This window comes from Lactuca saligna, chromosome 3, assembly GCF_052625555.1.
Source record: "Lactuca saligna cultivar CGN05327 chromosome 3, ASM5262555v1, whole genome shotgun sequence".
NCBI classification, from domain to species: Eukaryota; Viridiplantae; Streptophyta; class Magnoliopsida; order Asterales; family Asteraceae; genus Lactuca; species Lactuca saligna.
The window spans coordinates 114,685,659-114,706,231 of record NC_136419.1 but is presented as its reverse complement, the minus strand read 5'-3'; the positions used below and the strand labels follow the sequence as shown (position 1 = coordinate 114,706,231).

The window sequence follows — 20,573 nt, the reverse complement described above, 5'->3', positions numbered from 1 at the left end:
CTACTTCTACTACTTCTATTTGAAAACCAATCAAAAGAATGCAAAACAATGTTATCAAAAATGGAACTTCTCTTCATCCTTATGGTCAGGAACACAACATCATTCCGATACATCCAAATCGCAGTGAGAACAATAACCTCCAACGCCTTCCTCTTAGCATTGTTCACGATAACCGAATCCACTCGATTGCATAAATCTGCCACATTGGAAAACAAAGGGAAGGATAAGTCAAGCAACTTGAAGACTCTCCTTCAAACCTCACTAACACTTCATAAAGAACAAAAAACGTGATTCGAGTCCTCCACCTATACATCACACAAAGGACATAGCACCGAAGAAATATCCACATTCCGTTCCACCAATTTCACCATTGTAGGAATGTTATCTAGCAAAACACGTCATAAGAGCACATTTAACTTGATAGGCACTAAGCGACACCAAAGCGTAATACCTCCGCCTCTTTGCAACAAAATATCATCAATATGACGTCGCGTGGCATTAACCACAAAAACACCACCCGGGCCTAAATCTCACTTTTATCTATCCAACCGATTTGTAATTTTCACTTGCGCTAGACTACCCATCAAAGCCAAGAATCGGGCAATAGTGATACCCCCATCTCGTAAAGGCATATCCACTCCCAAACCCATTTAGTGTCACACCATCTATCACTAACCAAACAACTCTTATTAAATTCCATAGCATATACACGAGAAATCTATCCCTAAGTAAACCGTCCATCGACCAATTCTCATCCCAAAAACGAGTTTCTTCACCATTACCAATACATTTTCTCAAATAAAAAAAACGGAACAATATTCTTTTCTTGAATCGCATGAAAAAGTTTGATCGACGAAATCCACGAACTCAACCCTTTCGGTTTTTGACCTAGATGTCCAAAACCCCCCATTAAACCCATGGATGTTTCGAATGATATTATCCCAAACAAGTTCGGATCAATATGAAATCTCCATCTCCACTTAAGCAACAAAGCAATATTAAAAGCCATCACACTTCCAATTCCATCTCTACCATTTTCCGTAGAATTAAGAACCTTGTCTCACTTGACCCAAGTTATCTTTCTCTCCTTATCATTCGCACCCCAAAAGAAACGGATTCTTAAACTCTCCAAAAAAATTAATCACAGCTTTAGGCACCTTTAAAACCGAAAAAAGTACAATCTAATTATTTTACTATTTTTTTGTGTTCTGTTGTAATCAATCAAACACTATAAAAATAATTGTATAATCTTGTTCAGTCTAGTTTAACTATGTTCGGTTCAATTTTGTCTCATATTGTCCATGTGTCAAACGTTGCCTTAAGTTACATTAATATAATCCACCGTCCATATTTGACTTGGAGCTAATGTGCAACACATGACAACATTTTTTACTAAATGACAACCTTTTTATGCATAATGCATAGTTATCTCATTGACAATAGTCGACAAATATTGCATCTTTAACGTACGTTATGCATCTTACAGTTAAAAGACATACAGACAAGGCTTCTACATACCAAATTATCAATACATCTCTTTGTTGTATTGTGCAATCGGATTGCTTGTGTCTCTTATATTAATCAATCGGAATCGACCTATTTGTAGTCAAAGTCAAATACAATTATCCTTTGGTAAATTGTACACTTGATTTATTGAACTTTTATATTTGGATTATTGAGTACCAACTTATTCCATTACAACCGGTCTAAATATATTTCATGCCACTTGTATTGTTTTATATTCATTGCTTGCTTCACAAAAGTCATGATTGACATTTTTTTATGGTTCGAAAAAATAACACGATGCCAAAAACACAGTGCAACATATTCTCTCATCCTCATCTTACCTAGAGATTGCTAAGTTTGTTAACAAAAGGATGCATCATAAACACGCCACAAAAAGTTTATTTTCATGCATATGTAAGATCCCAAAAACCACAACAAACATCAACACTTGGAAATGTGCGTTTTTGCTCAAAATAAATCAAACATTTTAAAAAGAAAAAAAAAAAAAAAAAAAATGACACACTTGCAAAACCAACAAAACACAAAAGGCTTGAATTTTGGGATATTCTATCTACTTCTTCAACTTGAAGTACAAAATCAAGATGATGGCAATGATAAGAACAGCAACCACAGAGCCAATTATCCACTTGTTTTTCCCCATTCTTCTTGAAATATTCGTCATTATTTTTTTACTCTTGCTTATGTTCTCATCAACTCCATGAAGCTGAAAACACACACAAAAACCAGTATTAAAGTGGGTAAATGAGCATTGAACAATAAGGTGGAAAGTACAAGGGGCATTTTAGTCATTTAAATTACGGTTCCATGGGCACGTAAAAGAGACTCTCGCTGTTGATGAAGATCTTGTAAAAGTGAAACACCGAGTTCTTCAGTTTCAAGCATAGTCCTTCTACTGTCCCTAACTCTGTCACTTGACTTATTCAATCTTTCTGTTGATGTTAATAACCTTCCTCTTTGGTCTGCTGACACCTATCACATTCACACCACTAATTTTGAATTACACTTTTGGTCCTTGAGTATACCTTTTTTTTTCAATTTTGGTCCAAAAACGTTTTTTCCTGAAAATTTGGTCCTTATTTGAGATTTTTGTAACGTATTTTGTCACTGTTTAAAGTGAAAAAGTTATTTCACTTGGAACAAGGTACCAAAAAGGTTACAAGAACCGCAAATAAGGACTAAAATTGCAAGAGAAAACTTTTTGGGACCAAAATTGTAAAAATCAACTAAACTCGGGGACCAAAAATACTTATTTCACTTGGAACTTACAAGAACCACAAATAAGGACCAAATTGTAAGAAAAACATTTTGGGACCAAATTTGTAAAATCTGGCGAGACTTGGGGACCAAAAATGATCATTTACTTGGAACAAGGACCAAAAACATTACAAAACCATCAAATAAGGACCAAAATTGCAAAAATCAGCTACATGTAGGGACCAAAAATAGTCATTTGACTTGAAACAATGACCAAAAACATTACAAGACCCTCAAAAATATGCACCAAAATTTCGAAACAACTTTTTGGGACCAAAATTGCAAAAATCAACTATACTCAGGGATCAAAATTAGACATTTTACTTGGAACAGGTACCAAAAAAACTATACAAGAACCTCAAATAAGGACCAAAACTTTTTGGGACTAAAATTGAAAAACCTGGCTATACTTGGGGACTGAAAATGAAAATGATTATTTACTTGAACGAAGACCAAAAACATTACAAGAACTTCAATTACCGACAAAAATTGCAACAGAAAACTTTTTGGGACCAAAATTGTAGAATTTGGCTATACTTAGGGACCAAAAATGGTCATTTACTTGGAACAATAACCAAAAACATTACAAGAACATCAAATAAGGACCAAAATTGCAAAAATCAGCCACATGTAAGGACCAAAAATACTAAAATAGTCAGTTCACTGGAAACACAGACCAAAAACATTACAAGAACCTCAAATAAGGACTGAAATTGCAAGAAAAACATTTTGGGATGAAAATTATAAAATCTGGCTAAACTTGGGGGCCAAAACCAAAAATGGTCATTTATTTGGAACAAGGACCAAAAACATTACAAGAATCTCAATGAAGGACCAAAATTGCAAAAATCAACTATACTCAGGGACCAAAAATAGTCATTTACTTAAAAGTTAAAACACAGACCAATTCCGTTTACAAGAACCTCAAATAAGGACCAAAATTGCAAGAGAAAACTTCTTGGGACCAAAAATGTAATTTACAGTTTTTAGTTATAAAAAAAAATAATAATAATAATAAATTGGTGGATATGAGTCATACATACCGCAGTTGCATCTGCCATTCCTGATTCCAATAATTCATCTCGAGCAGCTTGATTTAAATTGGATGATGCAATTCGTTTAATTTCACTTTTCAAATTATTCAAATCCGATTTGTATTCTCTTAATTTTGCCAAAAGAACAGCTTTTACATTTGGTGGTAGGCTTCTTGCCTCTGTGTCCATTTTTCGTATCTGAATTTATATTTTTTTATTATTAAAAAGAAAAAGAAAATGTGTTATGCGATTAATAATGGAATGGAATCAAGGATTGACACAATACCAGAGACTCGGCTTCATCTATTCCGGCTTTTATTTCAGAAATTTTCTGCTTCTTTTGCTCTGAAATGAATAACAAACATAAGATGATTATGTAGAAAGGAAATAGATTTTGGTTTTGTTTGTTACATGGGACTGAATAAGGGTATTTACGTCTTTTGTTTTGTTCAACATCAAAAACGTTGATTAAAGTTGAATAAAGTGATAACAGACACACAACCAAGGGTCTGCTTCTTTCTTTCTTTCTTTCTTTTTCCTAATTTAGTGATGTAATAGATGAATGATATCTTCATCTTCAAGCCAATGAGCAAGAAAATATGAAGCAATAGAAGGAATTCAGGTTTGTTTTTGGGAACAATGAAGCATTGAAACTACAGAAATAGGATAGGAAAAGGGCATTCTAAAATTTATACTATAAGATCATAAATTGATTTGAACCAAAAGGAAGCTGAATAATTCTGATTTGGGAATCAGATGACATAGACAACATCAATGTAAAGTAAATCATAAAAGGTTCTATTATGTTTGTTTCTAAATGCTTTAGAATACCACTAATCTATGGTAACATCAGATTAAAAACAACATATAATACATAGTTTTGAAAGATATTGAATCGAATTAGGGTTTTGGCTCACCTCCATCGAGTAAAGTAGCTGATGTACACTTCTTCGACAAACTCGCCGAAAGCTCGCAGTATTGGCGTTCGTAACCTTCAAATGTTTCACTCATCTCGCCGGAAACAACTCCTCAAAGAAAACTACAACGATCACGTACCGATTGCACCGATTAAGAAGAGCAGACAAATTGAATCGAAATCAAAATCAAAATCAAAATCAAACCACAATTCATCTGTCAACGGGTGTATACGGATAGCTTTCCTGAAAGATTTATTTACCCGAATAATAAACGCATAGAGATGAAGATAACGAACCTGATCTGATCGGAAGAAATTCGGTGGTCGGCAAATTAGGCGGTTTCCGGCGGTGGATCTGATGTGGCAATATAGTTGGAATTGGAAGTTTATCGATGGTTTTTTTTGTAGTGCTTGTTAATGGGATGAAAGCAAATGATAAAGTAACAGCACGTTGACATTATCCTAAGGGAAGCCCAATTTTATCCGTTCGATGCTAAACCTGTTCTTTTTCTTTTTTTTGGTTAAGAACTTTTGGGATAAATGCTTTTTGGATAGATATAGTAAGAAATAAAATAAAAATATAGAAATAGTTATACTTGGAAAAATAATTTTAACGATTTTTACATAAATTAATCTTGTTGATGATTAATTTATGTATTTTCCAGGAAAAAAAATCTATGGATTTTTATCTATTCATAATGTTAAATTGCAATTTTTGATATTTGAAATGCCGACCACATCAAAAGAATATGGGTAAATGGTACAAAAAACAATCTTTTTACATAGAAATTCGATTTTGACACCGTGTTATTTTTTGTGTCAATTTTGACACTGTGTTTTCCAATTTGTTACAATTCTGACTACTTGACCAGTTAATCAGGTTACATGTTAACGTGACATTATGACATGTCAGTTTTGATGACGTGGCATGCTGATATGATATGCTGATGTGTCAAAATTGATTTTTTTTCCACAAAAAACACTAAGTTTTTACTTTTTTCCGATTTTGACACTAAGTTTAATTTTTTATTTCAATTTTGACACTACGTTTTTTTGTTCCAATCGAACATCATTTATCAAATTTTGTTCAATTTTGTCTATTTTCCATTTGAAACCGTATAAATATATTTTTTTATTACATTTTAAACCGTATAAATATATTTTTTTCGTTTAAAACACATTTTTATTTAAATACAAAATGTTTTTTTTTTCTTACATTCAAAGCATTTGTTATATCATGAGAATCAAACTAAACATAAGCTTCTAATAAAATGTAAAAATTTGATGGGTTGCAACTTGATATCTGAGTTTTGATCGACTATATGACTCCAAATCTCCAAACACATTTTAAAGTTGCATATTTAATATAAAATACAATTTTTATATAACTAATATATATTTATATATAAAAATATGGTTTGAGTGTAAAAAAAATGTATTTATACAAAACTATGGTTTTTAAATGAAAAAAAAAACATATTTATACGGTTTAAATGTATTAAAAAAATATTTATACGGTTTCAAATAGAAAATTGTCAACATTGAACAAAATTGGAAAAAAAATAATGTTTGATTTGGAACAAAAAAACATAGTGTCAAAGTTGGAAAAAGAAATTAAACTTAATGTCAAAATCGAAAAAAATGAAAACTTAGTGTTTTTTGTGAGAAAAAAATTCAATTTTGACACGTCATCATATAATGTCAGCATGCCACATCATCAAAACTGACACGTCATCATGCCATATCAGCATGTATCTTGGTTAACCGGTCAAGTGGTCAGAATTGTAACAAATTGAAAAACACAGTATCAAAATTGACACAAAAAATAACATGGTGTCAAAATCGAATTTCTGTGTAAAAATAATGTTTTTTGTGCCATTTACCCAAAGAATATTTGATGTTTTTCTAGTTATAAGGATATAAAAAAAACAATTTCAAAGCACAAATAAATTACCAGTACAGATAGGGGAGAGTTTTTTTATTGAACCAGACTATGTCGGCTCCTGGATCAAACTGTTTGGTAGAAATTAGTGGACCTTTGACCGGACCGGTTGATGTCGGTTCTGGAATTTTTGGTTCTTATACCCGTTGGATCGATACAACTTTAGATGCATATGGTACAGCTTGTTGAAGCCTACCGAAAGTTAGTTTATCTATTACAATTATAAGGGTGAGTATTTTGACCTAACCAAATTGGATCGGTTTTGTAAAAGTTGACCTTGGATCGGACTTATTGAGGTCGATCCATGTCTGATCTGATCCAGTCCAAATGTCTGAATGCTCATCCCTAAGGGAGGAGGGAGTTTTCCCCTCTCGACTCACTCAACTGATTGTTAGTTTTTATTTTTCTTCTTTCTTCTATCTTTTTCAAGTCAAAACACATAGAAATTCTATCTTTTCCAACTCATTCAACCAACTTGTCATATTAGTATTTTTATTTATTTAAATTAGAAAATATAAAATAAAATAAAACATAATATTTTTTAAATAAACTTTTGTTAATTTAGAACACAAATAGAAATTCTAAAATAATATTAAAAGTAACATTTGATTAAAACAAATATTATTTAATGAATCGTAAAACAAACATAAATTATTAAAAAACATTTGAAATGTATACAGTTCATAATATTAAAAAAAAAAAAAAAAAAAAAAAAAAAAAAAAAAAAAAGATAAGATAGAAAATAAATAAATGTGTTTTAATAACATCTATAAACTACAAGGACTAAAATGGATTTCACACATAAACTATAATTCATATAAGAGTAAATTACACGAATGGTCCCTATGGTTTGCGGTAATTTGCGTGTTTGGTCCCTAACTTATTTTTTTAACTTGGAAGGTCCCTATGGTTTGTTTTTGTTATGCGTTTGGTCCCTACTGTTTAATTTTGTTACGCGTTTGGTCCCTATCTTATCTAAAAAGACTATTATTTAAAGAGGAAAAAATGATGGGGTAGGTGAGGTAAGGTGAGGGGGTGGGATTAGGGGTGTGTTTATTTAAATAAATTAAAAAATCAAGGGAAAAATAGTCTTTTTAGGTAAGATAAGGACCAAGTGCGTAACAAAAACAAATAATAGGGACCTTCCGAGTTAAAAAAATAAGTTAGGGACCAAACGTGCAAATTACCCTAAACCATAGGGACCATTCGTGTAATTTACTCTTCATATAACCTTTTGAACCCGTATAAATTAAACCTAAAATTTTCATTCTATCGTTGCCTCCATCAAACCATAGCTACCGGCTACAACTTTCCATTAAAGCAAGCTTTGGATTTTCACATGTAGTGCATTCAATAAAGGTTTACGGGTTCACCAACCCGTTGCAAACAAATTTTGCTCGAACCCGATGATCCCACTGGTCGAAGGTATCATAGCCTAACGGTTCCGCCCTAAACTGATCATCTTCCTGCAGCCGAATGTCCTCCCTATGTACCAATATAAAGTATTAGATGAAAAAAAAATCTTTAAAAAAAGTGTTTTAAACAAGGGACTATTTCACAGCAAATTTTAATTTCACCGGTAAAAAGCTTTTTCAATAAACTTTTCATTTCACAATCTCAACTTAACAAATTGCGGGCACTAACCTTGAGTTATATATGTGATGGTAGAAGAGAGTTTCCTTTTGGATCCTACAAACTTACTTATTTATAATTAATAGAATAAAAGAAAAACTATAACTAAAATAATGAAAAACAATTGGAGGTAATATTTTAACTCATGTTTTTTACTTGTACATTTAAAACAATATGTTTTGACTTTTATACCTTTCAATTGGACAAAAAGAGTCGGAACTAAGATATAGAAATCAAAGATTTCATTAAAATTATAGAAGTTGAATGCTCTTATTTATCAAATAAATTTTCCAAAAGCACGATTATATATACATTACTCTATAAACTCAATAAAAATTTCGTAACATTGTATGTATATCTGATTTATACGGTAAATAACAATGACGTTTAAGTGATAGAGAAGTTTGGCTACCAAAAAAAATGCTTTCGAATCTATGTCTCTATAAATCCCTTTGACTCATCAAAAGGTCAACAAATCTCAATGTGAATGTCAATGTCAAAGTCAACCAAATACCAAAATAATAATAAACAAAAAAACTTGTTCATGGTTCACCTCCCACCAACAATTATACAATGTACTAAAAGTATACAAATATATGAAAACCTCCTTAGTCCTTAGTCCTTAGTCCTTACCTCAACTAAAACTCCCCATTCCCAATTTCCCATTTTACCCCTCAAAACTTCACGGAACCAACAAATTAGCCTCGGGAACCGGTGCGGTGGCACCCACGGCTCGTGGTTCCAGTTCCTCATCCGGAAACACCTCCGACTGCAACAACGGTGCTAGCGTTTTCACATGTACCCAAGTCTGATTCCATACCCCACCGGAATCACCACCAGAATCGGAATCCGGCAACGAAAGGATTCCGGTCGCTTTCATGACAAGCAAAGTGTTCTTAAGAAGCTCAGGGACTAATTCGTAAATTTTCTCACTCCGTTTCCCTCTAAACTTAACCTCCATATACCGCTTCATCCCATTCAAAACCCCGACCCAAATTTTCTCAAACGAAACCAACCTCGAAATACACGGCAACGAATGCAAAAAAGCTTTGGTTAAAAGCTTTAACGATAACACAAGCGTCCCCTCCATATTTCTATATTCTTTCACCGATTTCTCCTCAACGATTTCCAATAAATCATTAACAACACCAAAAATCACCAATTCAAAACACTGCAACCACATCTCATCTTCAAGATAGATCCCGTCTAAACCCGTGACACATCTTTGCAACATCAAAACCGCATGATTCCGGATCTCCTCCCTCGAATCCAAACAAACTTTCTTCAACCCTTGAACTAATCTCAACCACATTTCACCGATGTCTTCGTATACTTGAAGGGAGGCTTCCTCCGCTTCTCGGGACCACCGTACTAAACAAACACCCGACCCCGCCATCAAATCAACCGACTTAACCGACCTCACCACGTCACCCACTCGCGACTCCGCGAATTGCCTAGCCGCGTTGACACATAGGACGAAATTCGCGGGTAACAAGTGGGCCCCGTCCGACATGATGAATTCTAGGGTTTCAAATCCTGGCTCGGAAGCTTCCGGATGTCGCGCGGTGATTGATAGAAGCGAGGTGATTGTCCGCCACCCCATGTGAGACTTGATTTGACCGACATTGACTTTGACCAACCGCATGATTTCTTGTGTTATGTGTTCGCAATACGCGTCCGCCACCCTGGCGTCGAGTTTTAGAATCAATTGAAGGGATTTTAGTAAATCATCGGTTAAATCTTCTTTATAAGGTAAAAGCCTACGACAAATCCGGATTAATCCGAAAACCGCTTTTTCCACTAACGCACTCGGCATCACTGCGGATTGAACGATATTCGCAATGTACTCGTACACCCCTTGCCATAGAATCATAATCCGGTCGCGGTTATTCAACGCGACGGTAATCAGTAATTCCAGACAGAAGATCGCCGCGTCTTCGTCGTCTCCGGAATTACTGATTCCGGAGGGGCCTGCGCCTAGCATCAGGGCGCGGGCCAGACTGGAAAGAGATTCCGATTGAAGAAACTTACTTTCCGTGAACACGTTTTCGATATGACAATCTTTAACGGTTTCCATCGCCCGATTCCGAGCTTCCACTTGTTCTTCGGAGGGTTGCGGGGCGGGCTTTTCGGTATCGTAGTAAAGAAACTCGCTGAACCGCCCCATGAGCCCGGATGGTTTCCGGGTGGGGGGTAACGCAGGTTTTGTTGATACCGGGGTGACTGTTGATTTCCCGGAATCGGGATCGGAAACGGAATCGAAGTCATCGGCGGCATCACGGGCTAATCGGGCGGGTAAAAGCCCTAATTTGTGTAAACTTAGAATACAATCAAGAATGTTTCGCCAGCCCGATCGTATGTAATCGCCGTATGAATTCGCGATTGTGAAAACCGCAACCGTTGCTTTCCGGGCTTTAGAATCGTCACCGAACGCAAGAACAGAATCCTCAATCGACATCGGAATCAGCAACGTTGTGAATTTGGAAAGAGAGACAAGCAACCCGTCTAGAACATCATCAAGATGATAACTCCCGGCGATTTTAGCAACATCAAGAAACCCATCGATACAAACTTGTAAAACATCTTCTTGTTCCACAAGATCCAAAATAACAGATAAGGCGGCAACGGTGGGCCCGGATAAAATCGCAAACATTTCGTGGTTAATCCGGTCACCGGAGTTGTCGCCTGAATTGCAGACGATGAACGGAGCGGTTTGTCGGGATTTATGGATCAACCCGACCCAGTTATCATGGGTCATGACCGGAAACCCGACACCGTGTTCAGGTGTCATTTTAATCTCGTTTTCACTGATTGATCTGTAAAGTTCTGATAAGTACTCCCTGGGGAGGTCATTGCCACCATTGATTCTCCGGTTGTTTCTGATGAAATCTTCCTCCGTCATCTTTTTTTTCACCTGAGCATTGTGTTGATCTGTGTTGAGCATAATTAAAGAATATGATAATAACAAGGCGGCGTCTTTGTTTGCGAGAATATCCGGCGACTGTTCATAATATCTTTCAGCAAATGCTTCAACAACTCTCTGAATCTTCTGTGATTCCCCTGGTAATCTGAAGGTTTCTAGAAAAACACGTAGCGCGATGTCAAGATTCATGTCCCTGAAATCAAAAGTTCCGGCGAATTCTTGAAGAACATCGATGCAAAATTGATCGTGATTCCCGAGATAATCACCGACGAGGTTTTTATCGAGTCCAGTAGTGTAGCGTAAAAAGCATGCTACGCTGATTGGGTCGAGTGTTTCAGGTAATAAATACATTCCTTGGAGAAATTGCAGACCTTTTTTCGGGTCCCGGTTGAAATGATCCGACCCGATTGTTAACTTCTTCTTGATATGCTTCATTTTACGAATGAAAGGTACCCAAGCATCGGGATTCTCGAAATTCTCACACTTCACTTTCCAAAACGACTCGTGATCTTCAATACTCGATGGATCTGGTTCTAGCGGTGGCGCTTCATCGCCGATGCTCTCCGCCATGCCGCTTATCATCGCGATTAATCCTTCTAGGGCAAGAACGTGGATCGCCGATAATGGACTATTCACCGGAAACGCGCTTTTTGATAACAAATTGGATAAATCTTCGAAAACATTGCTACACGATATGTCGCAATCGTAATTCGCGTACATTTCGTGGATGAAAGTCGGTTGCCGACAAAGATCAACGAGAGTTTCCATCGCGACTTCCTGTTGTTGATACGAAGCTCCGTGTTTATTCAGAGCAATCTTCATGAGAACAGAAGAGAAGAACGCTTCGAGCTGCAATTTCAGTTTAACTCGCATGAGATGGTAGAGATTCAAAACGATGCTGCAAACTGTTGAAAGAATCAGCGGACTTGGAGACAATCCGAACTGGATTAAGCTATGGAACAGATCGTTTTGCACTAGGGCAAGAATCTCCGGGTGGTGGCCGAGGGCGGCGCCGCCTAATTCAATGGCGGAGTTGATTAAACCCAAGGCGAATAAAGGAACGTCTTCATCGTATGCTAATGAGTTCGATCTTGGAGCTATTCCGTAATGTTCTACCGCGTTTAAAAGTGAACAAAGGAAGTTGAAGATTTCCACCACTGATGGAACACCATAAGGCTCTGTAACAACATGGTTTTTAGTTTGACCAACCTCGCCGGAAGTTTCATCCATTTTGACTTCCGGTACGACGGCGGAAAGATTTAAAGAACCTCCGACGGATTCGATTTTTGAACCGGTGTAGCCGTTACTCGTGGATGATTGTTCGTTACTGGGCACGTTGACCTGAGTCAAACGAATAAAATTACAAAAATTGGTCAATTAAGGAGATTTTTCAATTTACAATGCCTTAATAAGAAAAAAATATAATAGAAAGAAATGAAAAAATTTACTAAATACAATACAGTGCAGTATTCACTACTATAAATTGGGTATATTTTCAAAAGTACAATATCTTAATAATAAATAATTGAAAGTACAATACTATAATTTGGTAGATTTTTGTAATCAATTTAATATACTGATCATTCCCATTTCAGTCCAAAAAGAAATCTTTTTTCATATTTGGTCCTTATTCCAGTGATTCAAAGCACTTTTGTTCCCCAACACTAACACCGTTTGTTTTAGTCAAATGACCATTTTGCCCTCCACTTTATATTTTTAGTAATTATATCATAAAACAAATTGTGTTAGTGTCAGGAACCAAAAGCATTATCAAACAATAAAATGGGAAATGAAATATGCAAATTAGTCAAAATTACCATTTTGCCCTCCACTTTATATTTTTAGTAATTATAATGTAAAACAAATGGTGTTAGTGTCAGGGACCAAAAGCATTATCAAACAGCAAAATGGGAAACAAAATATGCAAATTACTAATCTATTAACAAAACTAAAAAAAAAACCAAGTCAAAGAAGAAAGAAAAAAGTCAACTTACCTCATGAGTAACCTCATCTTCCTTATTCACAACATCTGGGAGATGCATAAAAACACATCTAATCAACTCATGCATAGTATGCCTAGCGGTTCTTTGCAACAATTCCCCTTTTGCCCCTGCTTGATGAACAATCTGAAAACAAGTATTCACCACATTGCAAACATGCTGATTACTCAATTTAACCGAAGCTTCATTCTTCATACACACCAACAAAACCTGCAAAATCTTCATCAAAACCACCTCTTCAGAAGCAGGATCAGTCACCTCAAATCTACAGCTTGTAACAGCATCAACAATTGAATGCAATGCATCAGATACATTCACAGTGTCAAGATCAATAACTTCAAGGGTTAAGAATTTGTAAAGTGATGATAATGCAACACCGGTTATTGGAGCACTTGTTTCATCCGATTGAATCACATCTAAAAAGGGTTGAAGGTAAAGAACAGGGTTTATGGTGTGCCATTGATGTTGCCATGAGAAGATTTTTTTTCGAATTTCTTTGAAGGATTTGATTAATGGGTGTTCTAATTGATCTTCATTGTCCATGTATTGAACACCCCATCGAACGTTTCTTCTCATAACTGCTAAAACTGCACCGATTTCTGAATTCACCATGAATGCTGAAGAAGTAGAAGAAGAAGAAGAAGAGGATGAGGAGGAAGAGGAAGGGGAACAATCTTTGGTGTCTCGGGCAGCTGTTACTCCTTCGGGTAGTTGATTCGGGCACCCCATGTTTATATCAGAGCAAATTGTTGATAGATTTTATCAGATTGGATCTTGGCAGATCATAACCACCTTCAAAAAGAGAAATGGAGGATCACAAAATCAATAAACAGTGTATGCAAATGTATATGCTCAATAAACCAATGGCATAACTGCATAAGATTGCTGTTAGAAATTAGGGGAGAATATAGGGTTCTTAGGCACAATGCACTTAGATTGGTAAATCAGATTTTCATGTATATAACTCTTTTAAAATCAGAGGGAAACAAAAATCTGAATTGCTGGTTAGGTGTAATCGTGTTTATGATAGTAAAAACATTCGAATTCTTCATGTAGTTGTTAAAATTCATGAAGTTGAGTTAAACAGGCAAATTAAATCCTGAAATATGTCACACTAAAATCTCAGATCCCAATCTTCATCAGTTCAAAAAGAGCAAAAACACCTCATGTATACATAATTGAGCTTAAATCGACTTCATTTCATTTCAATAATCAAACAAACATCAATCGTTACAGAATCCGAAGAAACGGTAACCTACAAATCGGATAAACGAGATGGAATTGTAAGCAACTTAGAATCTGATGCCGATTTATGGAATGCATAATTGAATTTAGTAGATTAAGGAAGAACCAGATCGAAGAACAAAAAACCAAAGTTTACCTTTTGCGCATCCTCCGGGCAAGGCGAGAGTCGTCCGTCGTGGACCTCGCGCACTAGCAGAGGTGACAAACTTCTGAGTTATGATCTTGCTTCCTTTCACTTTATCGATTTTTGGGAATTATTTGGGGAAATCGAAGATCACAATTCACAAAGGGGGTTGAACGTCTTCTCCGAATGAGGCATCGAAGCCCATTGTCGTTCAGGTTTGGGTTTTATTTTTTATTTATTAAATTTTATTTTTAAATTATTGTTATTTTAAAATAAAATATAAATCTCACACATTTTGTACGCAAACCTTGATGCTCGAGTGTATTAAAGAGGTCTTTAGATTACAAAAAGGCTTTATGGTTCGGATCGGATCCCATAAACCCAATCGATCAAATAAAATTTACTTAAGTGGGAATATTGTGAAATCTCCCTATCTAATAAACAAAACCAACTGGACACGTGTCATTACAATCATCCATTTTTCGCCCTATGTTAAATTACTCTATTACCCCTTCAGCATCCTTTCACGTATCATTAGGTAATAGATAAAATAGGTAATTAGGTATGGAATTGAATTAGATTAGATTATATATGGAATATGGAATTTCACGTAGCATTACAAATTGAATATGGATGGAAATAATGATATTGTATCGAAATCTTTGGAATATTGAATCTGGAAATATCGATATTTTCTAATTTGAAATTTGAATATGGAATATCTGCTGTATACATTAAATCAATTCCGTTACATGCCCGATTAAGAGCATCTAAAAATGGTATGCATATCAATCAATTATTATGCGCATAACATACTATATCAATCATATTCCGCTTCAATTACTTAATTCAATCTTTACGACAGTCTATGCATCTCGATTCTGCTTCTTAATTTCGAATATTCAATCAGCAACTTCAATCTTTCGGTGAGTTTCTCATGATTATATATGATTGCTTCTCAATGTTTGTGTTAATCGTATAATTGAAATTTTTTTTCTTCTTCTGCGACTTCAATTTTGCTTCTCATTGAATTTGTTAATCAAGGTTTCTATTTATCTTTGATTCAGAAGTTGTTTATTAATTATTTTCTATCTTAAATTCTTTATTCGATCCACTCAATTGATCATCAATGTGTATGTATATGTGTAAAAATAAGCTTCTCTTACGTATGTCTGTGTTAATCATCACAGACATTGATCACATGTACTGTTTGAATGGATTGCTATTATCTTTGTAGTTCCAATTTCGATTTTCTGCATTCTTTAACTATGAAGAAGAGCAAATTGGACTAATATACCCCTACCACGGCCTGCAATTTTTTTAATTTAATTTTTATTTTATGTAAGCCCTGTTTCTCAATGTCCTTTGCTGCTGTTGATACTTACTTTTATATTGCTAAAATACCCTTTTTACCCTTTATTTATATTTGATCATATTATACGGCTTTTTAATCGTAAAGGCCAAATTTATCTTTGTTGTTCTGTATTCAATTTCGATTTTCTGCATTTTTTGGTTATGTTTGTATACTCAATTTGTTGTTATACATTTGTAAAATTCCGTATTTACCCTTGGTATCAACATCAAGATCAATTTTCGTTATTTTAGTTTTCACTTATTTACCTGTTATAACATGCTTCTTTCAAACAAGTAATTATAACAAAACAGTTAGCATTTCTTTTTCTGTCAAATTTCTATAAAATACCTATATAAATTTTGAATCACACTTTGCACTTTCTGTTTTATGGCTGTTTATAGCATTTAACGTTTGTTTTCTGTCTAATTTAATGTAATTTTTTTTTTTTTTAACTTGCAAGGTACAATGGAACATATTACTTCTATAAAGGAAATTGACTCAATCAAGGACAATGCTATAATCTGTAATTTATCATCTTTTAGTTTAATTTTCTAAATATATGTGTGGTTGTCTATGTGTGTGTATCTCTTTAAAAATTCTGCAATTTCATCATTTTATGACCCCCATTTGCGAAGTTGAGTATTTATTTCCAAAAATGCGAAACTCCAGGGACAATATTTGAAAATTTCTGTTTTCTTCCCCAATTCGCATTCTACTGTGAAATACTTCGCATCTTCATTCTTACACCCTTCGCATCCCTTCGCATTAATCACCTTCGCATTTTAACCTAATTAATCAAATGCAAACCACAAAATTTTCATTACAGATGCGAACACAGTTTAGTTCTTGAACTCTAAACTTGCAAAATCAAAAATTCATATGTTGAACCCATATGCGAATATTAACCCAATTGACTTCAAATTGATTCACAGATGCAAACACTCGATTGTTTTACTTTCGCAAAATGAGCATCAACAACTCCACAATCGAGTTTTTAAATTCTTGCAAACAACAATTTCACAGTCCTTGACTTCGCGTTTTTCTTCACGAATCATCCCTCAATCATCAATCCAATTGCGAATCAAAACTCATATGTTCTTGCTTTATCGATTCATCGACTACACTCATACAAATGCGAACAATACTCAATTTCAAAATCGATTGAAACTTATAGCAAAGCTAAATCCAACTTCGCATTCAAAGCACACAAGTGTTATTGATTGCATTCATGAAATACTAACAAGATAATATATTATAATACAAATATACATATTTTAGGTGGTGAAATCGTAACAGCCTAACAATTTGGTATGCAACTTTATTAAATCAATAAAAAAAGTTATGCAAATTGGAAAAATAAATAAAAATATATCTTTTGTTGTTTTAATTAAGGAAATAAATACTTTATATGAATACTCACCTGGAAAAACGCATATTATAATTGTCTAATTTAATCGTAACAGCCTACCAATGTACTTTCTTCTTCACTGTTTGATTGTTTTTTTTCTGTGTGCTGATTATAATTGTCTAATTTAATGTAAATTTTTTTTTTTTTTTAACTTGCAAGGTACAATGGAACATATTACTCCTATAAAGGAAATTGACTCAATCAAGGACAATGCTATAATCTGTAATTTATCATCTTTTAGTTTAATTTTCTAAATATATGTGTGGTTGTCTATGTGTGTGTATCTCTTTAAAAATTCTGCAATTTCATCATTTTATGACCCCCATTTGCGAAGTTGAGTATTTATTTCCAAAAATGCGAAACTCCAGGGACAATATTTGAAAATTTCTGTTTTCTTCCACAATTAGCATTCTACTGTGAAATACTTCGCATCTTCATTCTTACACCCTTCGCATCCCTTCGCATTAATCACCTTCGCATTTTAACCTAATTAATCAAATGCGAACCACAAAATTTTCATTCCAGATGCGAACACAGTTTAGTTCTTGAACTCTAAACTTGCGAAATCAAAAATTCATATGTTGAACCCATATGCAAATATTAACCCAATTGACTTCAAATTGATTCACAGATGCAAACACTCAGATTGTTTTACTTTGCATCCCTTCGCATTAATCACCTTCTAACATTGAAGACTTGTTTGAACCTTTAGAGGTACTTTACATTATTTTTAAAATTGTTAGTTTAATGCACTTATGTTTTTAAATTTTAAATGTTTTTTCATATTTAGAGTATATTGTTATAACTAAACTAAAATACACTTTCGCAAAATAACATTTATTAACAATGAGCATTATTTTAATATCCAGGAAAAGACAGTCATTATTGTTGGTACTGTTAAGGGAATACGTCATTATCCAAGGTTGGTTTGTTTCTCAAACATCCCGTGTTTTCACATGGCCAATTGTATGTTGCTTTATCTAGAGTAGAAAGTAGGGACGGATTAAAATTGTTAATTTTAGATAAGGATGGTAGTCTCACAAATAAAACTTCCAATGTCGTTTATAAGGAAGTTTTTGGGAATTTATAAACAATGCTTTTCTACCATCTTTTATTTACTTTTCTACCATCTTTTATTTACTTTTCTTGTATCTTACTTCATCTATCATATTAATTAATTAATTTTTACAACTTTATTGTATTTGACTTATTCATATTAATGCTAATATCACTATTCTTCATTTTTTCTAAACTTTCATATCTTTTTTTTGTTACAAATTAAAAACTATAATTATATTTCAATTTATCACCCGTGGATTTCCACGGGTTTAAACCTAGTAAAATATAAATAACTTAATGCATCAAAAATACATTTCAAATGCTTTCGGTTTGCTTAACCATTCACCTCATGTGACATACTTTCTTTTTAGCTAATGATTTTTCTTTTATTCGTTGGATTTGTGAAATTAAATCGGATTGTCTATAACTAGATAGTTGAAAGTAAAATGGGACAGAAAGATTAGTAATGTTTTAAGCTTGTAATTATATAAAATGGGTTGGTTCTAGGTTTGTTGAAGTATGCACGCTCGACAAATACTCGTCGCTTCCAACCTTAAATGTTTGTGTCGGTGGTACGATCTCGTTTTCATTATACTCACATATTCATTTATTTCATCTCCGAGAATCATATTATGCAATATGATACAAGTATACATAATCTCACTTATTTTCTTCTCGTCAATAAAAATTATATGATATTTAAATATATGCCAACGTTTTTAAAGAGCGTCAAACACTTGTTTAGCATCCTTCATTGTCTTCTCTTGAGCTCTCTTGAACTTTAACCTTTTTCGATCATTAAGACAAGACAATGACTTTACAAAACAAGAATACTCCTGATAGATCTCATCCACAAGATAATACTCGTACCTATATTATGTCCACACACATCAAACGAAGAATTTGGTGCAGTTCCAACCTCAAATGTTTATGTCTGTAGAACGATCTCGTTTTCATTTTACTCGCATATTCATTTTTTTCATCTTCGAGAATTATATTATGAAATATGATACAAATATACATCATCTCACATATTTTCTTCTCGTCAATAAAAACTGCATGATATATAAATATTAAATATATGCCAATGTTTTTTAAGAGCGTCAAACACTTGTTTAGCATCCTTCACTGTCTTCTCTTGAGCTCTCTTGAACTTTAACCTTTTTCGATCATTAAGACAAGACAATGACTTCACAAAACAAAAATACTCCGGATAGATCACGTCCACAAGATAATACTCGTACTTATATCATGTCCACGCACAAACGAAGAATCTGGTGCAGTTCCGTATACATGTCGTCGAATTACGCAGACATGTTAAGCACATTTATGTCATTCACGACCAGCATTCAAGGACGAAAGAATGCGTGACATATCTACAAATCATGTGAGCTCACCGCTTCAAGTATGAGAATTGGATAACCATGATCATCTCGGGTGTATTCAATGTTTAAAAAACTGGTTTTTTAGTTAAACTGGTATGGTTACCGGTTACCGGTTCGACTGCCAGGTCAACCAGTTTCAATATTTTTCATGTTTTTTCTACACATACATACATATATAAATCATGAATTTGATGTTTACAAGTTCAAACATTAAAAATACACATACAAATAAGTTGTAGATGAATCAAAATACATTAAATAACACATAATCATAAGCTTTAGTGTTTTACATCAATGCATATACGTCAAAAAGAAAATAAAATATAATACCGAAACAAAATATAGTTTTAGATGAATATAAACACATCAAAAAAATTTATAACATTTATTATATGTTTTTATTTAGGGAAAATTAAATAGTTTTGAAAAAAAAAATCTCTAAAGTTTATTATGTAAATGATTTTTTTTCATGTGTTTTTGTTCGATTTAACCGGTTCAACCGGTTTTTTTTATCGGTTCAACCGGGTTTTTCTAAAAACCGATCAGTTCAATCCGGTTCAGAAATCGACATAGAAATGGTGATAGTTGAACTGTTCTCTCCCCATGTTCCCGGTCCAACCGGTTCGATCGGCCGGTTCAAACCGATTTTTAAAACATTTGGTGTATTGGTCTTGATGTGCATTCAGGTAATTGTCTCATTCCCAGTGGAGGCAATCTAGGCTTACTAACATTCCATGGAAGTCGTCACGTTCGAATGATCAGTATATGAT

The 20,573-nt window shown here is 34.1% G+C and overlaps 2 protein-coding genes across 2 annotated transcripts; both read right to left on the bottom strand.

The window, feature by feature from the left end:
- Nucleotides 1–1,878: 1,878 nt before the first annotated feature.
- Nucleotides 1,879–5,156, bottom strand: LOC145037158 (vesicle transport v-SNARE 11-like). Its single transcript, XM_078985749.1, has 6 exons — nucleotides 5,029–5,156; nucleotides 4,733–4,854; nucleotides 4,102–4,160; nucleotides 3,825–4,013; nucleotides 2,326–2,496; nucleotides 1,879–2,230 (listed from the first exon to the last, which is right to left on the bottom strand). Exons 2-6 carry the CDS (start codon nucleotides 4,824–4,826, stop codon nucleotides 2,078–2,080), a joined length of 666 nt encoding a protein of 221 aa, XP_078841875.1. The 5' UTR covers nucleotides 4,827–4,854; nucleotides 5,029–5,156; the 3' UTR covers nucleotides 1,879–2,077.
- Nucleotides 5,157–8,789: 3,633 nt separating this feature from the next.
- Nucleotides 8,790–14,814, bottom strand: LOC145037156 (ARF guanine-nucleotide exchange factor GNOM-like). Its single transcript, XM_078985748.1, has 3 exons — nucleotides 14,610–14,814; nucleotides 13,223–14,020; nucleotides 8,790–12,569 (listed from the first exon to the last, which is right to left on the bottom strand). Exons 2-3 carry the CDS (start codon nucleotides 13,955–13,957, stop codon nucleotides 8,988–8,990), a joined length of 4,317 nt encoding a protein of 1,438 aa, XP_078841874.1. The 5' UTR covers nucleotides 13,958–14,020; nucleotides 14,610–14,814; the 3' UTR covers nucleotides 8,790–8,987.
- Nucleotides 14,815–20,573: the final 5,759 nt, after the last annotated feature.

Bases quoted from the DNA above. Each gene is read 5' to 3' on its own strand.
- LOC145037158 (XM_078985749.1), bottom strand. From the start codon at position 4,826: ATGAGTGAAACATTTGAAGGTTACGAACGCCAATACTGCGAGCTTTCG. The intron at 4,014-4,101 runs GTATTGTGTCAA...ATATAAATTCAG, and splicing joins TAGATGAAGCCGAGTCTCTG to ATACGAAAAATGGACACAGA. The intron at 2,231-2,325 runs GTAATTTAAATG...GTGTGTTTTCAG, and splicing joins TTTTACGTGCCCATGGAACC to CTTCATGGAGTTGATGAGAA.
- LOC145037156 (XM_078985748.1), bottom strand. From the start codon at position 13,957: ATGGGGTGCCCGAATCAACTACCCGAAGGAGTAACAGCTGCCCGAGAC. The intron at 12,570-13,222 runs GTAAGTTGACTT...CGTTTGACTCAG, and splicing joins AAGATGAGGTTACTCATGAG to GTCAACGTGCCCAGTAACGA.